Source organism: Microplitis mediator, chromosome 4, assembly GCF_029852145.1.
Source record: "Microplitis mediator isolate UGA2020A chromosome 4, iyMicMedi2.1, whole genome shotgun sequence".
NCBI classification, from domain to species: Eukaryota; Metazoa; Arthropoda; class Insecta; order Hymenoptera; family Braconidae; genus Microplitis; species Microplitis mediator.
The window spans coordinates 12,346,387-12,362,230 of record NC_079972.1 but is presented as its reverse complement, the minus strand read 5'-3'; the positions used below and the strand labels follow the sequence as shown (position 1 = coordinate 12,362,230).

Genomic DNA, 15,844 nt, shown 5'->3' with positions numbered 1-15,844 from the left:
ATCAATGTTAATTTATCGTTATTCAAATTTTTAAATGTCCGATTGAAATTTTTTTTTATAAATCGGATATTATATATCATAGTTAGAGTTTTTAAATATATATAATAAATAAAAAAAATATATATATAATATATATAATAAGTGGGAAACTCTAAATAACACATACACATTTTACTTATTCATTGTTACACTCTGCTAATTATATGCGAATCTGTATAACAATGATATTAAAAAAAAATAGGGTAGAGGTACCATTTGTAGCCACTGGTCCATTTTTGGACATTTAATGCTTTATATTAATTAATGAAAAAGAGAAAAATAAAATTTCCATTTTCATAGTCGGACAAAAGTATTTCTAAAGACATTTAAAAAATAAATTATCTTAATGTGTCTTACGAATTAATTTATTTAAATTTTTTACGTGTCCAAAACTGGCCCTAAGGTGACCAAAAACGGTACCTCTACCCTATATTGTTATTTTTATTTATACAGAAAATAAGGAAAGAGAATAATGTATAGTAATGAAACGAATGAAACTCAATAAAGACTGTTGTAGATTTATGCAAAGGATAATAACTGATAATTTGTATTTTTTTAATTATTAATTAATTAGTTAATCAATTAAATATTTAAATTTAAATTCTATTTTATTTTCTCCAGCATTTTTAATAATCAAAAGTTATCGTTATTTGGTTAATTTTTTTTTACTTACATTTCTAGTACAATTAATAATTAAAAACGTAAAAAATCATTACAACAATTTAATTAGAAAAAAAATGATTTAATAAAAGTAAAAATAAAAGTTAATTAAACTGAAATTATTTGAGCTTAGTATTTAAATTGGCACGATTATAATTAATAATCGTTAAAAAAAGTTGATTGGAATTTTTTTTTTTATAATCTTACATACGTAATTCGTTCTTCATATCATATAATTATTATTATATGTACATAAAGTGCTCTCAGCACATTAAGTTTTATCTATCTTCACAAATGTCTTCTCTGTTATTTAATTAATCAATCCTACAATTAATTGTCTTCTTTACTTATTTTATTAATTATTTATTTAGACAAAGAGTTCATTTTAATTTTATTTTTTTTTATCTTGTTGTTTATTTATCAAGTTTTTTTATTATTTAACTTCACTTATCATAAGTCGTTAATTTATCCAACACCTTGAGTCCCCTTTCTTCGTACTCTTCCTTAGTAATCCAAAATGAATCACGATTTTTAGTTAATTCCGCTAGTACAGCACCGCCCATAAATACCATGTCCTTGCGCCGAGGCGGATCTTCTATTTTTATTTTAAATTTCTACAACAAATATGAAAATTACTGCATTATCATTATCATTAATATTTTTAATTATAAAGGCGACAATTAAAAATTACTCGACAAAAATTCACTACTAAATGATCAATAGAAAAATGGGAACTTGTACTGCCATAAAAAAAATTTTGTCTGATGAAAATCAGCAAATAAAAAAAAAGTAAATATAATTTTTGCTCGAGTTATTTTTTTAAATATTTAAAAAATGTAATTATACCCCTAATTTCGACGCATCATTTTTCAACACTCGTTGAAGATAAAGTTGTTTTATCTCACGTTCCAATCTTGATGGTAATCCTGGATACATTGTACTGCCACCGCTCAATACTATATGTTTATATAATTCACTCCTTATATCAATAGCTGCCGATTGAATTGTATTGAATACTAGCTCGGCAATACCTGGTGCTTCGACGTTTATTAAATGCGGTTGGAATAGTGCTTCAGGTGCTGCGAATCTTTCACCGCCTACTTTAATTACACGTCCATCGGGTAACTAAATGAAAAGAAAATAAAAAATTATTTTTAAATTAGTTAATGACTACTCAAAATTGGTAAATTTTTTTGGTGGATCTCTAGATGCATTCAAGATTCAATATGAGTGGAAATGGAAAATAGAATGAAAACTCAGTCCAATAATTAAACTGTATGACTGTTTATGTTTACTTCTTTTTTTTTTTGTTATTCTTACTGTGATAATTTAATGGTAACGTAACACTAATTATTAATGACTTGAATTGTGATGATTAATGGAATTATTATTACTTACAGTGTAAGACTCAACAAGGACAGTAGTTTCAACAGCTAACTTTTCTTCTGTCTCAATATTATACCCGATATAACATAATTTTTCTTTCATCATTCTGACAGTTTCAAAATCAGCTGAATGATTAAATGCATAACCACGTAATAGTAATAACTTAATAAGATACATTGTTATGTCCCGGCCAGCAACATCCAGTCTTCTAATTAAATGACACGGTGCACATTCGTGGTAAACAGCACAAATATGAGTTACACCATCACCAGAATCAACTACAACTCCACTTATCAATCCTTGTGCATAAAGTGTTAGTACGGCTTGTACTGCAATGTACGTCGCTGCGAATCCATATTTCTCAAACATTACCTGCAATATTTTAATAATTATTCAGCATAAAAAAACAAAGTAATAAATGGGCCATTTATAAAATACGTCACGCAAAATTTTACCTTTTAAGACCCCCCCCCCCTATCAATATTGCGTCACAAATGATAGATTCCTTCCCCCGTACATGATATATGACTACTAGAGACAAGATTTTTGCCTTAATTTTGAAATGAATGGTTCTAATGTTTGATATTAAGACGAAAATATTGGTCTTATGAAAAAAATTTTCAAACAAAAGATGTGGGAAATTTAATTTTATAAAAAAAATCTCTCTTATGATTTTTTGATACGACCAATATTTTCACCGTGATTCCAAAATTAAGATTCATAATGAGTGATTCAAATTTGTGTTAATTACGAAAATCTTAATTTTGAAATTACGGCTTTCTTATTAGTCCTAAGAAAAAATTATAAGAGACATTTTTTTTATAAAATTAAATTTTGAACAACTTTTATTTGAAAAATTTTCTTATACAACCAATATTTCCGCCGTAATATAAAAAATTTGACAGCATTAATAATTAATTGTTATTTTTAAATCAAAGTAAAAATCCTGGCTCTAATTAGACACCCCGACCCCTCTTGTCATAGTAAGCGACACCTCCCCCATAAATGCAAACGTATTTTATAAACAGCCCGAAATAATAAATTTTACCTCAATCATTTTTTCTCGGTTTGTTGTTGGATTCATCGGAGGTTCAGTCAGCATTATTTTACACTCATGTGGATCAATGTTCATTTTTTCAGGTCCAAATGTATAATCCCATACATGGCACATGTCTTCCCAATTTCTATATTTAATTATTTAATAATCAAATTTTTTAATTTATTTAATAACGATATTAATTAATTACAATGTGCTTTTTTATTATTAATATTATTATTTATACCTAACAATTCCATTTTGCATAGGATAACTAATTTCCAGCAACGAGCGTAGTTTACTAGCTTCATCGCCGACCATCAAATCCTGTTGCAATAATAAATTACAATTAAACTTATATTTAATAACAATAATAAACAAGTACAATAACAATAACAATATCTAACACACAATGGGCATTCTCATATAAAATCAAGACACACAATTTACTTTTCCGGCAAAATGTAACACAAAATAATGCAGCATAATTAGCAGTACAAAAAAATAAATAAAAATCTACCAACAATCAATGCTCAGTAAATTTAAAACTCTCTTTTATATTTTTAAATTAATAAATAAACTAGTAAAAAAAAAAAAATAAATACATATACTACGACAGTAAGTAATTACATATAATACACTTCAACTTACAGGCAAGTTATACGCGTCCTATGATGGCAAATGTAAAAAGCACATAAATACAATTAATAATTTATTTAAAATAAAATTAAAAAGAACAAAATTTTATAAATATAAATATATATATGGTTTGTACATATCTAATTGGCTGATTTGTTACTTATTTTAAAATTTAGCAGGTCAATAATATACTCAGGTATTAGTCAAGGTTAATAGGGTGTAATTAACACCGTATGTAACAACAATTATTATTATTGTTGTTATTGTAACAGTAATCAATCAGTTTATTTATTCACTCGGTAAAAATACGAGTTAGTTAAAACTGTAAATCCAATCTGTTATTATTTTTCTTGAAATCTTGATTTAATTATCGCTTATTATTTAACATTATTATTATTATTAATTCTAGCTTTTTTAGTTTTTTTAAAAATAAACTCTAGCACAAAGGACACTACTGGGTACTAAAAATGGACTTACACGAACGCAAAGATCTTGCTGAAAATATATAATAATAATTTAATTACAATCAAGGTAATTTTTTATTTTTTATAAGTATATTATTTATAAATCTTGCCACTTAAATCAAACTGACAATCTTGTACATCTAATTCTGATTACAAAAATGTCTTGGTTTTTTTTTTCATAAATAAATAAATGAGTAATTAATTTATTTTAATTACAAATAATGAATAACTCTCACCTTAACATCGATATCTCCAATTTTATTTACTGCTCTAATAATTGGACGTCCAACAAGCGATGGGAATATAAAAGCAGGGAAGTTGGCGCCAGCATATCCGCATTTAACAAACTGGAAATAATTAAAATATTATAAAATACTTATTAATCAGTAGACTAATTAATTTATTAATAAAAGATTTTAATTGTTGATAAAAAAAATTTTGAAGTATAATAAAATTAAAAATTTTTATAAAAGTGGATTATCCTGGAGTTAACAGACAAAGAATTTTTGAATTTTTTCTCCAGTTACAAAAAAAAACTAAAAATGTGTACGTAGAAAATAAAAAAAACCGATGGAATTTTTTAATAATTTGTCATTTTTTAAAAAATAAAAAAATAAGACCTCGGCTGACTCCAGTATCATAAATGAATGATCTTGAAGTTAACAGACCATACAGAATTTTATGAGTGTGAATGTAGCAGACACGAGACATTTTATAAATTCAAAATAAGTAAATAAATAAATTTAAATAATGAAATTTAAAAAAATGCGCGTGCTGATTTTTCATTGATCTAAATGCGCATTTTTTTATTTTTATCCCACTTATATTTCATTTATTTATTTGAAAATTTCAAAATTGCTGATTGTCAGGAACATTCACTCATAGAATTTTCGAATTTTTTTTCTCCAGTTACAAAAAAAAATTAAAAATATGTACGTAGAAAATAAAAAAAAGCGATGGAATTTTTGAATACTTTGTCATTTGAAAAAAATCCAAAAATTATTAGACCTCGACTAACTCCAGTATGAAATGATGGACATGCATAACCTTACCCCAGTTCCATTGTCACAAACAATAACCTTCCGTCCTTTATTATCCATCTCAAAAAAATAATAAACACTCAACAATGATTAAGTATTGTTAATTACAATTAAAAACACTCTTGTATTTAAAATATCCTGGAAGATGACTAATAAATAATTTAGTTCAGCAAGGGCGTCACCGGCATGGCGTACTGATAATCATTCAAGTATTTTTATAATATATAAGATATATAATAAACACAATCACGTTAAAAAAATCTTATCACATTAACAGGAAAAAAAATAAAATATATTATTTACTTCCTTAAACAAAATCAACACTACAACTAACTATCGTTTACCATAATATTTAAACAGTAATAGTTGTGTTTAATTGCACGTTATTTATTATTTTAAATATTCAAATTTAATTATAATGGAATGGAATAAATCTGTCAAACATTTGATGTATGAAATTGTTTTCTGCCGCTGTCTCTTTTTCTTTTTCTTTCTCTTTCTCTTTCTCTATCTAAATCCTAAATCTGCCACACACGAATTGTAAAAAAAAAAAATTAATTTTTTTAGGTCATTTTCTTTTTTAGTACTTTATTGTAACGCGCATGTCGCTAGTTAACTTATTTGAATGTAGCTGCGATTAATTATTGTTATTATTATCACTACACTCTTTTTTAATTTTTTTTTTCCACTTGCCTGTAGCACTTGTATGTATATATATAATTACACATATGTATTTATATAAATGTATGTATTTTTTTAATATTTAAGACCAACTTCATATTGTCGTTCAAGTTTCGCCAAAAGCTTCATATATGGGCAACGGTTTTGTCTATTTTATTTTCATGCAAATAAGGTGAGTTAATTTTTTAAATATTTATATGTATATATATTATTATTTAATTGATAATTAATATTATTAACTGTCAAAGTACGCAGAGCTGTTTATTTATTTATGAATTAATAATTAAAACTTGTAAAGAAATAACCTAGCGGACGCTGGGTTTGAATAATTTCATGTTTATAAACAATTTTTTTTTTAGGTCTTTTTTTACTGCGGATTGCTATTGTTTATTAAATCATGACAGTTAGTTGTTAACTGGTAAATTTGAGCTGTCAAGTATTTTATTTCTAAATTTTGTTTTGAAATTTATTTACAATGGCTGGGAGAAAAGGAAAAAGAAATTTAAAACTCCAAGTCTCTGAGGAGGCTCCTGTAAATATGTATGTTGGATTGTAAATATATTAATTTTTTTTTTTATTATTTATGCACAGTAAAAAAGGATTCGTCAAAGTGTAAAAAAACGAGTGTTAATTCAACACACTGTTATCTTTTATCCTCTGTAATGGTCAAGTATGACAGTAAAGTTGGCGGACATCTGCAAATTTAAAAAATTAAAAAATTTATGATACTGAAGTTAGCAGACGTCTAATAATTTTTGGATTTTTTTTAGACGATAAAACATAAAAAAAAAATATTTGAAAAAATTGCACCTGTAGTTTTTAAAATTTTCTACATGTGCATATTTTTATTTTATTTTTTTGCAATTGATTTGTTGAAATACGAAAATTCAAAAATTTTTAAATGCCTGCTAACTTCAGGATCATAAAACTTTTAAAATAAAATTAAAAAATAGACTTTTAAATATTCTGGAATCAGTACATGCATTTTTTTTCATTTTATCAATTCAATTGTTTAATTTTTTTATATCCTTCCCTTTCTAGGTAAACCTCGTAATTACTTTTTTTCATAATCAAAATTATGAGTGAAAGCCGTTTATTTCGCACAATAGGGTAAGAGCACCAGTATCCAGCCCCAAACCAGTAGCCAGCCACCTCATATTAAATTATATCTATATATATTTTGAGTTACTGTTAAAGTATATGACCGGCTGACTACTGGTTAGGAGCTGGGTACTGATTCTCTTACCCAATGTGTAGATTTTGACGAATTTTTTTTGCTGTGTAAATTTGGCGGGAAAGATTTAATTGGTAATATCCGAGTAGCACAGAGACAGCTTTAAGATGTCAAAAAAATGTCTTGAAATAGACAACAAATTTTATGTCTTGGGTGTCGGAAAGCCAAGAGTGCTACTCGGGTAATAATTATTTTTTTAAGTTTATTTATTATTTTTAGTGCGCCACCAAGAAATCTTGATAAACGCACGACAATAACAATAGAAGATAAAACTTTTGAAGTTGAAGCTGATGATCTTGAGACAATATGCATGCTTGGTAGAGGTGCTTATGGTATTGTTGATAAAGTCAAACACAAACAAAGTGGTACTATTATGGCTGTAAAGGTAATACTTTTAATTACTTCTCATTTATCTCAATACAAAATTTTTTAAACTGTTATGACTCCACTGGTAGTATCCGCTTTGATAATTTTTTTTAATACTCCATCTGTCAGATGTTTTAATAAAATTATAATTTTTAAATAATATTGAGCCAATAATCACTCGTTGAGTTTTTATTTAAATTTGTTAATAATAAGATTGATATTAATTACAGAGAATAACAGCAACAGTGAATAATCAAGAACAAAAAAGACTTGTAATGGATCTAGACATTTCAATGCGAAGTTCCGACTGTCCTTACACTGTACAATTTTACGGCGCGCTATTTCGTGAAGGCGACGTTTGGATTTGCATGGAAGTAATGGACATGAGTCTAGATAAATTTTATGTAAAGGCATACAAAAATGGATGCTCAATACCTGAAGATATATTAGGAAAAATAGCACTCTCCGTTAGTTTATTTATATTATTATTAATTTTAATTATTTATTTATTTAACCATTCTCAGACAGTCAATACTTGAATTTTTTTAATTAATTGACTAAATTTTGACACGTTTATGACAGTTGTCATTTAAAATTTTAAAAAATTAGGGGCACTGTCTGAGAATGCCCTTGAATTTAAAATATTTATTTAAAATTTTTTAGGTTGTCAGTGCGCTACACTATCTTTATTCACAACTCAGAGTAATTCATAGAGATGTAAAACCTAGTAACATATTAATTAATCGAAAAGGCGAAGTTAAGATCTGTGATTTCGGTATTTCCGGTTATCTTGTAGATTCGGTAGCAAAAACTATCGACGCTGGTTGCAAACCATACATGGCTGTAAGTTATAACAATAGTATAATACATACCTAGGTCAGTAAAATAAGAAAAGGTTTCAGATCACCTGTAAAATTGTTGGCCGAGGCTGACAAACATGTGGTCTGAGGCTTTATTTTTTACTAGCCAAGGTGCGTATACTATTTTTCTGCTCGACGGAGCCGGAAAGTTGCAACTTCGTTCAGGGCAGCGGCTCAAAAGTTGCCACTTTCCCGCCGGAGGGCAGAAAATATTTTTAAATTAATTACCAGTATGTTTATTTTAATTTTTTTTTTTCAGCCAGAAAGGATAGACCCATCGGGCAATCCATCTCACTACGATATAAGATCAGACGTCTGGTCATTGGGAATTTCTCTTGTGGAATTGGCCACCGGAAGATTTCCATACGAGTCATGGGGAACGCCTTTCGAACAACTTAAACAAGTCGTTAAAGACGACCCGCCAAAACTGCCACCAGGAAAATTTTCCGAACCCTTCGAGGAATTAATAACTAAGTGGTCAGTATTTAATTACCCCAACTAATTATTATCTCTAAGTGACAAATGATAACTCAGGGAATGTAAGCTGGTTTTTTCTAATTTTTAGTTTAATGAAAGACTTCACTGCCCGTCCCAACTACAGTCAATTACTCGAGCTGACGTTCATTGAGGAACATTCGAAAAAAGATACCGATGTCGCTGGGTTCGTTGAAAAAATTTTGAACCTACCAGATCCCGAGCAACCTTAATAATTTAACTAAAACATGTACGTAAAATTTTTTGCGTCATCGCATGCATCTCCTAATATTTAGTCATTTGATTTTTATAATCATTGTCATTTAACATGACGCTCAGTAATAGTTATATAAGTACTTTAAATATTAATAATTCTACGGCATTATGTCTAGTATATTTGTTAAAAAAAAAAAAGAAACAAATGCTGATTTAAAAATTAAAATTTCATTTTTGTAAAATTAAAATTTTTTAATCTATTTAATTAATAATTTATTATTTTCTTGGTTTATTAAAATGGGTATTGTACAATTATTTATAATTACAATTATTCGTACACTTGGAGTGAGTCAGCATTCATTAATAATGTACATATTATAGAATATAATTAATGAATTATAGTTTTTTTTAATCAATCAAAGAAAATAATAATAAAATAAAAGAATCAATGCATGGTAAATTTGAAAACATCTTTATTATTTATTTTAAATAGGCAAATATATTTTTTTAAATGACACTTGATATTCTTTTTTGTATATTTCTTAAAAAGGCAGTACATGATAATAAGTTTACAATAAATAAAATATTAATTCATTGTATTGTCTAATGGAAAGAGCTCATTATAAATTATTTAACATGGTTAATTAACTATCAATAAACATTATTATTGTCTATCTATCTAACAAATTTATCTATTTATTTATTTAAAGCTTATACTTAACTAAATGCATGCCCCATTAATGCGTTAAATAAATATAAAAAAATCTAAAATAAAAAATACATTTTACTGTTGACACTTAAAAAAATAGTCGATTATTTCGGAAGTTGTAAAGTCAATAAATAAAATGAAATATGAAATTTTTAAATGCTGGGTAGACATCATTATTTTCTTCGACTTTTTTTTTTACTGAGTAATTAATAATTACTGTTATCATTAAAAAAATAATGGACAATAATTTGTGCGCGTAAATATTTATCGAAAAATTTTAAATATCGTAATATGCCAGCATATACGTTGTAAAAATATTTATATGGAATGTATTCTGATATATTTTATATCACATTTATCTGATAGGATTTAAGTAATCGTAGTATATTGTGATTATTATTTTTTAAAAGCAATTGCTCGATGGAATGCTTGTGATTATCGTCTGATAGTCGGAAGAAAATAAAATCTCGTCAGTAGACTCGGTTTTTCGTAAAATTATAAATATTAAATTATTCTAGGTTTTAAATAAATAAATTAACTAATCTATTACTTTGATTTGGTTGGTATATAACCAAAGTAAATCCGAAGTTGTTCGAGAAACACGAAGGTCAGAATAGTGTGCGGGGCTAGACGCACAAATGCTGGAACGTATCCCTGTTTAAAAAATAATATTTAGGTTTATTATAAATAATTACGATTGATTATAATTTTTCCAGTTAAACATTAAATGAAACTTTAATTTCTTCTTACCTTGAAGAAGCCGAGTGGTCCCATTTTTGCGGTGTACAATATTAACTGCCCCATGTTCTATATTTTAATTTACATATTTCATATAATAAAATTAATTAATTAATAATGGGAAGGCGTCAGTTGTAAATGCCTACAATATTTTTTCGTAGATTATAAATGTTTACTGTTCAGTTGCAACTGAAATTTATTTCCTACGGTTCTATTGCTTAGATAAATATAAAATATGTAATTTAATTACATACAATTATTGCACTGTTCTATTGCCTACTTAAAAATATTTCATGATGTTCAATTGATTACTATTTAATTGTGTACCCAAATCAAAGAAATATCTGATTAATGTAGAGAAGCTTCTGATTTATTTGCTGAGGAAATCTTGTACTTGAGGAGAAATGATCAACGTTCAAGACCGATCACTTGAAAAAAAAGACACAGCTGATCTGAAAAATATCAGAACCTCGGTAGTCTTCACAATAATAACTGGAAAATTTGACAGAATTTTCTATTAGAAATTAGTGATCTGATCAGGTGATTCCCTGCATCGACTATGAGATTAAACCCAGTGTCTTATTATGGACCGGCGAGTTATACTATTGTGAAGACTACCGTAGTTCTGATATTTTCCAGACCAACCGCGTTTTTTTCTCAAGTGATCGGTCTTGACCATTGATCATTTCTCCTCCTCAAGTACAAGATTTTCTCAGCAAATAAATCAGAAGCTCATCTACATTAATCAGATATTTCTTTGATTTGGGTTCACAATTAAATAGTAATCAATTGAACATCATGAAATATTTTTAAGTAGGCAATAGAACAGTGCAATAATTGTATGCAATTAAATTACATATTTTATATTTATCTAAGCAGTAGGACTGTAGAAAATAAATTTTATCAGGCAACTGAGCAGTAAACATTTATAATGTGCGAAAAAATATTGTAGGCATGTGATACATTTAGCAAAAACAATCTGGGCAACTGATGCCTTCCATGAATTATCTCAGTACTAATTATATAATTTTTGTATTACTACCTTATATTCTCCAGGCTTAGCGTTCATGGCGCGTGTTTTAAGAACGTCTAAAGGCTGAGTAAGAGTCGTAGCAATCGCTCCCTTAGTTTAAAAAAATTAAATCAATTATTAATGAATCAAAACTATGAATCAAATATTCGGTACTTACTGCCGACAAACTCGCTGCAAAATGTGTAATTAAATTATCTTGAAATTTACCAGAATTTAAGAGATACTGTTTAATTTGATCATAAAAACTCAATTGTCCAATGGTCATTAAAATAGCACGTCCAGTCGCAGTTGAACAGCCATTAAATAACTTCGAAACACCTTCTTCCCGGCATACTCTTACTAACCCATCTATCGCATGTTTGTAACTGCACAAAATAATAGTAATTAAAATTTATTTAAATAATTAATTTAATTAATTAATTAATTATAAGAACACACTTTCTTCGTTGTTCTGGTGGTAATTTAATATCGTTTTGCATCCGCACATTAATAAGATCACCGGGTGTACCAAAGACACCACCAACAGCACCAGCCGAACCAGCAATCAATAGTTTTTGGTAAAAAGGTAATGGTTGATCGGGTTTTTCCATCGCTTGCTTGGCAACCTATTTAACACGACCATGAGATTATAAATAAAATATCACTTCTGTCTTTATGAAAACTTAATTATTTATTTTTAGAGCAGCATGAATAAGTATGTTTGTTTTAAATATAATTATTTATAAATTCTATGTAACATTTGAAGTTTATTACCTCGTAAACTCCAAATCTTGTTGTCGAATACGTTCCCTGCCGCAATAAAGAAGCACTGAGGCCACTATATAAAGCTAAAAATCCCTGTTTTTTAATTATATTTATCGTATGCTTAACTATTGACATTTTTCCTTCCTGCTGAGTTTGCAGTTGCACCTAAAAAAAATTAATTAATTAAATTTAAAAATAAAAAACTTAATTACCTTGAAATAAATATTTTTATTAAACAAACTGGAAAGTTTTTATCTAAATATTATGTAATTTATTTGAATACCATGCAAATAATTCTATTAATAGAGCCTAGAAAAATTAATTTACGAATTAGAAAATTTTATTAAATTTAAAAATTTCATCTCACTTTTAATTATCAATTTTTTACTTTGAATTTAATAAATTTTCAAGCGGGAAATTAATTATAAAATTAAATGAAAACAAAAAATAAAAAATACCTTCAGTAAATCCAGTGGATGGGTTACACAAGCAGCTCCAGAAGATGCGATTCCTCCAAAATACCATCGTGAAAGTTTTCTCGAATCATTGGAACCCATTCTAAATGCTTACCTACTTTATTTAAATTAAATAAAAATAATAATAACTACTCGTTAAATGTTAAAAAATTTAAATAGTCAGTTTTTAAAAATAAACATAATTTTTATTAAGTAACTAGTTCAAGTGCATTACATATCTATTAAAAATTACATAGCAATCATTTTTAAAAATCATAAAGTTGAATGACTTGTTTTTTTGCATTATCAATCGATAATGATTTTTTAATCTCCACTCGTTTTGAATTAAATGTAATATAAAATAAATATTAAAAATTTAAAATCTTACATGCGGCATTCGTTTGACAGTTGATAGTAATTTTAAAAAAATTAGTTATAAATAATAATAGTAATTAAAAACAACAATGACTTTTGACCGTCAGTAGACATGCGTTGAAACAGAATGACTTGATAGTATTTTAAAAAAAACTCTGACCACTCACTTTGTACTTTTATTATTTAGTATGTACACAGAATTATTTAACTCGTGTGTTGTGTGTAGTTGGCCTCGTACTCGTACTTGTACTTATACTTGTGCAGTAAAAGATAAACTGGTTGGCTGTGTATAAACTGATATATTGAAATTAATCGGGATGTGGTGGAAGTTGAGTGAGCGCGCGCATCAGCTGACAGCCACGTGTTTGTTGACAGAAAACATATCGATATAATGACAGCTTTTGATAAAGCAGCACATAAATGGAATTAAAGCCGGAAGCCACTTTGGTGTAAGCTGATGATTGTTTATTGACATTGATATTTCATTACTTTAAGTCTTACTAAATTTCCCACCTTCGAACGCAATTCAATTTATGTGGATCGATTAAGTTTTTTTTAAATTAAACTAATCGATTGTTGTGATTAATTATTTAAATACAGTGACAATAATAATTTTGACAGGTGTCAATGCATTTAAAAATGATCTAGCTTTTGCTGTGGTTAAATATATAGCCATGGCGGGAAAAATTTAAATTTTGAAAATTAACAATTTTATTTTAGTGAGAAATAAAAGAAATTGATTTAATTTAAAAACTTTTAAATTTTCGCGCATTTTCTTTATATTTTTTTTTTAATCAAAAATTACTATGAATATATAAATATATATATACATTAAAATGTTAGTTTATTTATTTTTTTTACCTGGATTTTTATGTATTGATTATTTTTTAATGAAAAATACTTAATTTACAAAAATTAATTCATAAATAAGTGTGCGCATGTGCGAATATTTAAAAAATTTACATCGTCAGTCTTCCGGAAAAGGTTTTTTAATATTTATTACTCCTAAATATATATAAGATATATATTATTTATACTTAATTACGTTAAAATATAAATGATATGAAATATTAAATTTAAAATAAAGAGCGGGTATTTTTTATTTGAATAAAAATTTCTCAATGTACAAAAATTATGATTAATTATTATAAACAAAAAAAAAACCGCCACTAATTATCAGTATCGATAATGTGTCATAAACATCCGCCCTAAAATGATTATTTCCAAATGCGTTCTGATTGACTGACGTTCTCGAGAGCGTGCGCACTGTCTCGATATTTAAATTTCAAAGATGGCGGCTTGTGGACACGAGTACTGAGAACAAGAAACTGAACTTAACTCAAATTTCAAACGGATACTGAATAAAAAGTAATTTGTTTATATATTTATCAAAACTTATAATCAGTAATTTAATTAAGTCTCAAATAATCATAATTTTAAGTCAATCAAAAATAATTTTTAGGTTAATTTTATTTGCAATCAAGGTTATGATGCCATAAATATTTAATTTTTAATTAATGTAATTGTTAAATTATGAATGAGTAATAAATTTATATTTTAGATTTTAAAAAAATGACAGACAGCGTATGCCGAGCGCTTGGAATTGACCAGGTCGATCTAGATGGAAAATTAATAATGATTGACGAACGTCATGGTGCTGATGCTAATTTTATAATAAACACAGTACTGTCAAAATCACTGGAACAAGGTCGTGGAATTTGTCTCGTTCTATTTCACAATACATTTGGGCATTACCATAATATTGGTATGAAACTTGGATACAATTTAACTGTATTACGTGAACGCGGTGAAGTAACGGTTGTTGAACCAATGAAGTCAATAGTCTGCAACATTGAAGAATTGGGTCACGATTCCGTGGATCCAGGTACATCTGAATTAGAAGAAAGATTGCGTGATACATTTACCAATAATATGCAGATACCAGACCCCCTAAAGCTGGACGACAACGTAATACAGCATTTATTTACATCATTACGACAGCAGTATTATGAAACTAAAAAGATACGCGACTCTGTAACAATAATAATTGACGAGATAACGCATCTGTTTGATTTAAATTTGAGCTTCAAAGAAGTCTGGCTGTACACCAAATACTTGAGGTCGCTAATGGAATCAGAGCCGACACTCGCGCTGTGTGTTATGGGTCACTCATATCAAACTGAAGCTGATAATTGCTATCCGAATATGATTGTTAAAGTAATAAGACGTATGTCACATTTATTTGTCATCACTGAACCTTTGAAAACGGGGTACGCTAATGATATATCGGGTAATATCCACGTCCAATGGAGAGTCGCCGCCATCAGGAAACAGCACCACTGGTCCGAGTACACGACTTATCAGTACAAATTATTAGATCGGCAAATAAAATTATTTACACCTGGTGGACTTGCTATCTACTTGTGAAATTATTAACGCCCGATCTATTGTGATTTTTTAAAATCTGCGATGGCAATGATACTATTATTTTTGATAAAATATAACGATACATGTTTATAATAAATGAAATTTTAATTTAATGTTATTTATTACTTAGTTATTCTCATTACTCATTAAATCATCAACTCATTGATATTTTTTTAGGTGGATTTCTTCAGAAATCGGACTATGTAATGGGTCTCATGATGGAATTATCAAAGATTTTTGCCACCATATGTCTTATTTTATCTAGCCG

General features: G+C 27.6%; 4 protein-coding genes across 13 annotated transcripts; 2 read left to right on the top strand and 2 right to left on the bottom strand.

Annotated features, from left to right (window-relative positions):
• Positions 1 to 128: 128 nt before the first annotated feature.
• On the bottom strand, positions 129 to 5,817 carry LOC130666233 (actin-related protein 2). 4 transcript variants are annotated; one of them, XM_057467031.1, is made up of 9 exons: positions 5,277 to 5,817; positions 4,461 to 4,571; positions 4,238 to 4,255; positions 3,773 to 3,790; positions 3,369 to 3,448; positions 3,134 to 3,269; positions 2,098 to 2,457; positions 1,546 to 1,824; positions 129 to 1,313 (listed from the first exon to the last, which is right to left on the bottom strand). In XM_057467031.1, the coding sequence occupies exons 1-9, from the start codon at positions 5,322 to 5,324 to the stop codon at positions 1,143 to 1,145; spliced, it is 1,221 nt and encodes a 406-aa protein (XP_057323014.1). In that variant the 5' UTR covers positions 5,325 to 5,817; the 3' UTR covers positions 129 to 1,142. The 4 variants fall into 4 exon arrangements, with proteins under 4 accessions (XP_057323014.1, XP_057323016.1, XP_057323015.1 ...); XM_057467033.1 differs by lacking the exon at positions 3,773 to 3,790 and having other exon boundaries at positions 5,277 to 5,816; XM_057467032.1 differs by lacking the exon at positions 4,238 to 4,255 and having other exon boundaries at positions 5,277 to 5,816.
• A 196-nt stretch (positions 5,818 to 6,013) lies between these two features.
• On the top strand, positions 6,014 to 9,368 carry LOC130666235 (dual specificity mitogen-activated protein kinase kinase 3). Its single transcript, XM_057467037.1, has 7 exons — positions 6,014 to 6,117; positions 6,305 to 6,485; positions 7,399 to 7,564; positions 7,776 to 8,012; positions 8,209 to 8,388; positions 8,665 to 8,882; positions 8,971 to 9,368. The coding sequence occupies exons 2-7, from the start codon at positions 6,421 to 6,423 to the stop codon at positions 9,110 to 9,112; spliced, it is 1,008 nt and encodes a 335-aa protein (XP_057323020.1). The 5' UTR covers positions 6,014 to 6,117; positions 6,305 to 6,420; the 3' UTR covers positions 9,113 to 9,368.
• Positions 8,994 to 15,689, top strand: LOC130666237 (elongator complex protein 6). 4 transcript variants are annotated; one of them, XM_057467043.1, is made up of 2 exons: positions 8,994 to 9,129; positions 14,711 to 15,689. In XM_057467043.1, exon 2 carries the CDS (start codon positions 14,722 to 14,724, stop codon positions 15,574 to 15,576), a length of 855 nt encoding a protein of 284 aa, XP_057323026.1. In that variant the 5' UTR covers positions 8,994 to 9,129; positions 14,711 to 14,721; the 3' UTR covers positions 15,577 to 15,689. The 4 variants fall into 4 exon arrangements, with proteins under 4 accessions (XP_057323026.1, XP_057323028.1, XP_057323025.1 ...); XM_057467045.1 differs by lacking the exon at positions 8,994 to 9,129 and adding an exon at positions 13,468 to 13,598; XM_057467042.1 differs by lacking the exon at positions 8,994 to 9,129 and adding an exon at positions 14,304 to 14,517.
• Positions 9,575 to 13,457, bottom strand: LOC130666236 (mitochondrial dicarboxylate carrier). Of its 4 annotated transcripts, none has more exons than XM_057467039.1 (8): positions 13,317 to 13,457; positions 12,778 to 12,892; positions 12,329 to 12,484; positions 12,014 to 12,180; positions 11,733 to 11,940; positions 11,585 to 11,665; positions 10,555 to 10,611; positions 9,575 to 10,458 (listed from the first exon to the last, which is right to left on the bottom strand). In XM_057467039.1, the coding sequence occupies exons 2-8, from the start codon at positions 12,874 to 12,876 to the stop codon at positions 10,351 to 10,353; spliced, it is 876 nt and encodes a 291-aa protein (XP_057323022.1). In that variant the 5' UTR covers positions 12,877 to 12,892; positions 13,317 to 13,457; the 3' UTR covers positions 9,575 to 10,350. The 4 variants fall into 4 exon arrangements, with proteins under 4 accessions (XP_057323022.1, XP_057323024.1, XP_057323023.1 ...); XM_057467041.1 differs by having other exon boundaries at positions 12,778 to 12,889; positions 13,317 to 13,454; XM_057467040.1 differs by lacking the exon at positions 13,317 to 13,457 and adding an exon at positions 13,163 to 13,304 and having other exon boundaries at positions 12,778 to 12,889.
• Positions 15,690 to 15,844: the final 155 nt, after the last annotated feature.

What these genes read in the sequence shown, in the direction of transcription:
- LOC130666233 (XM_057467031.1), bottom strand. Translation starts at nt 5,324, where the DNA reads ATGGATAATAAAGGACGGAAGGTTATTGTTTGTGACAATGGAACTGGG. An exon ending in TTTGTGACAATGGAACTGGG is followed by an intron (nt 4,572 to 5,276) that starts GTAAGGTTATGC and finishes AATTATTTCCAG; the next exon opens with TTTGTTAAATGCGGATATGC. An exon ending in ATGCAAAATGGAATTGTTAG is followed by an intron (nt 3,270 to 3,368) that starts GTATAAATAATA and finishes AATTAAATATAG; the next exon opens with AAATTGGGAAGACATGTGCC.
- LOC130666235 (XM_057467037.1), top strand. Translation starts at nt 6,421, where the DNA reads ATGGCTGGGAGAAAAGGAAAAAGAAATTTAAAACTCCAAGTCTCTGAG. An exon ending in GAGGAGGCTCCTGTAAATAT is followed by an intron (nt 6,486 to 7,398) that starts GTATGTTGGATT and finishes TATTATTTTTAG; the next exon opens with TGCGCCACCAAGAAATCTTG. An exon ending in GTTGCAAACCATACATGGCT is followed by an intron (nt 8,389 to 8,664) that starts GTAAGTTATAAC and finishes TTTTTTTTTCAG; the next exon opens with CCAGAAAGGATAGACCCATC.
- LOC130666236 (XM_057467039.1), bottom strand. Translation starts at nt 12,876, where the DNA reads ATGGGTTCCAATGATTCGAGAAAACTTTCACGATGGTATTTTGGAGGA. An exon ending in TTGCAGCGAGTTTGTCGGCA is followed by an intron (nt 11,666 to 11,732) that starts GTAAGTACCGAA and finishes TTTTAAACTAAG; the next exon opens with GGAGCGATTGCTACGACTCT. An exon ending in GACCACTCGGCTTCTTCAAG is followed by an intron (nt 10,459 to 10,554) that starts GTAAGAAGAAAT and finishes TTTTTTAAACAG; the next exon opens with GGATACGTTCCAGCATTTGT.
- LOC130666237 (XM_057467043.1), top strand. Translation starts at nt 14,722, where the DNA reads ATGACAGACAGCGTATGCCGAGCGCTTGGAATTGACCAGGTCGATCTA.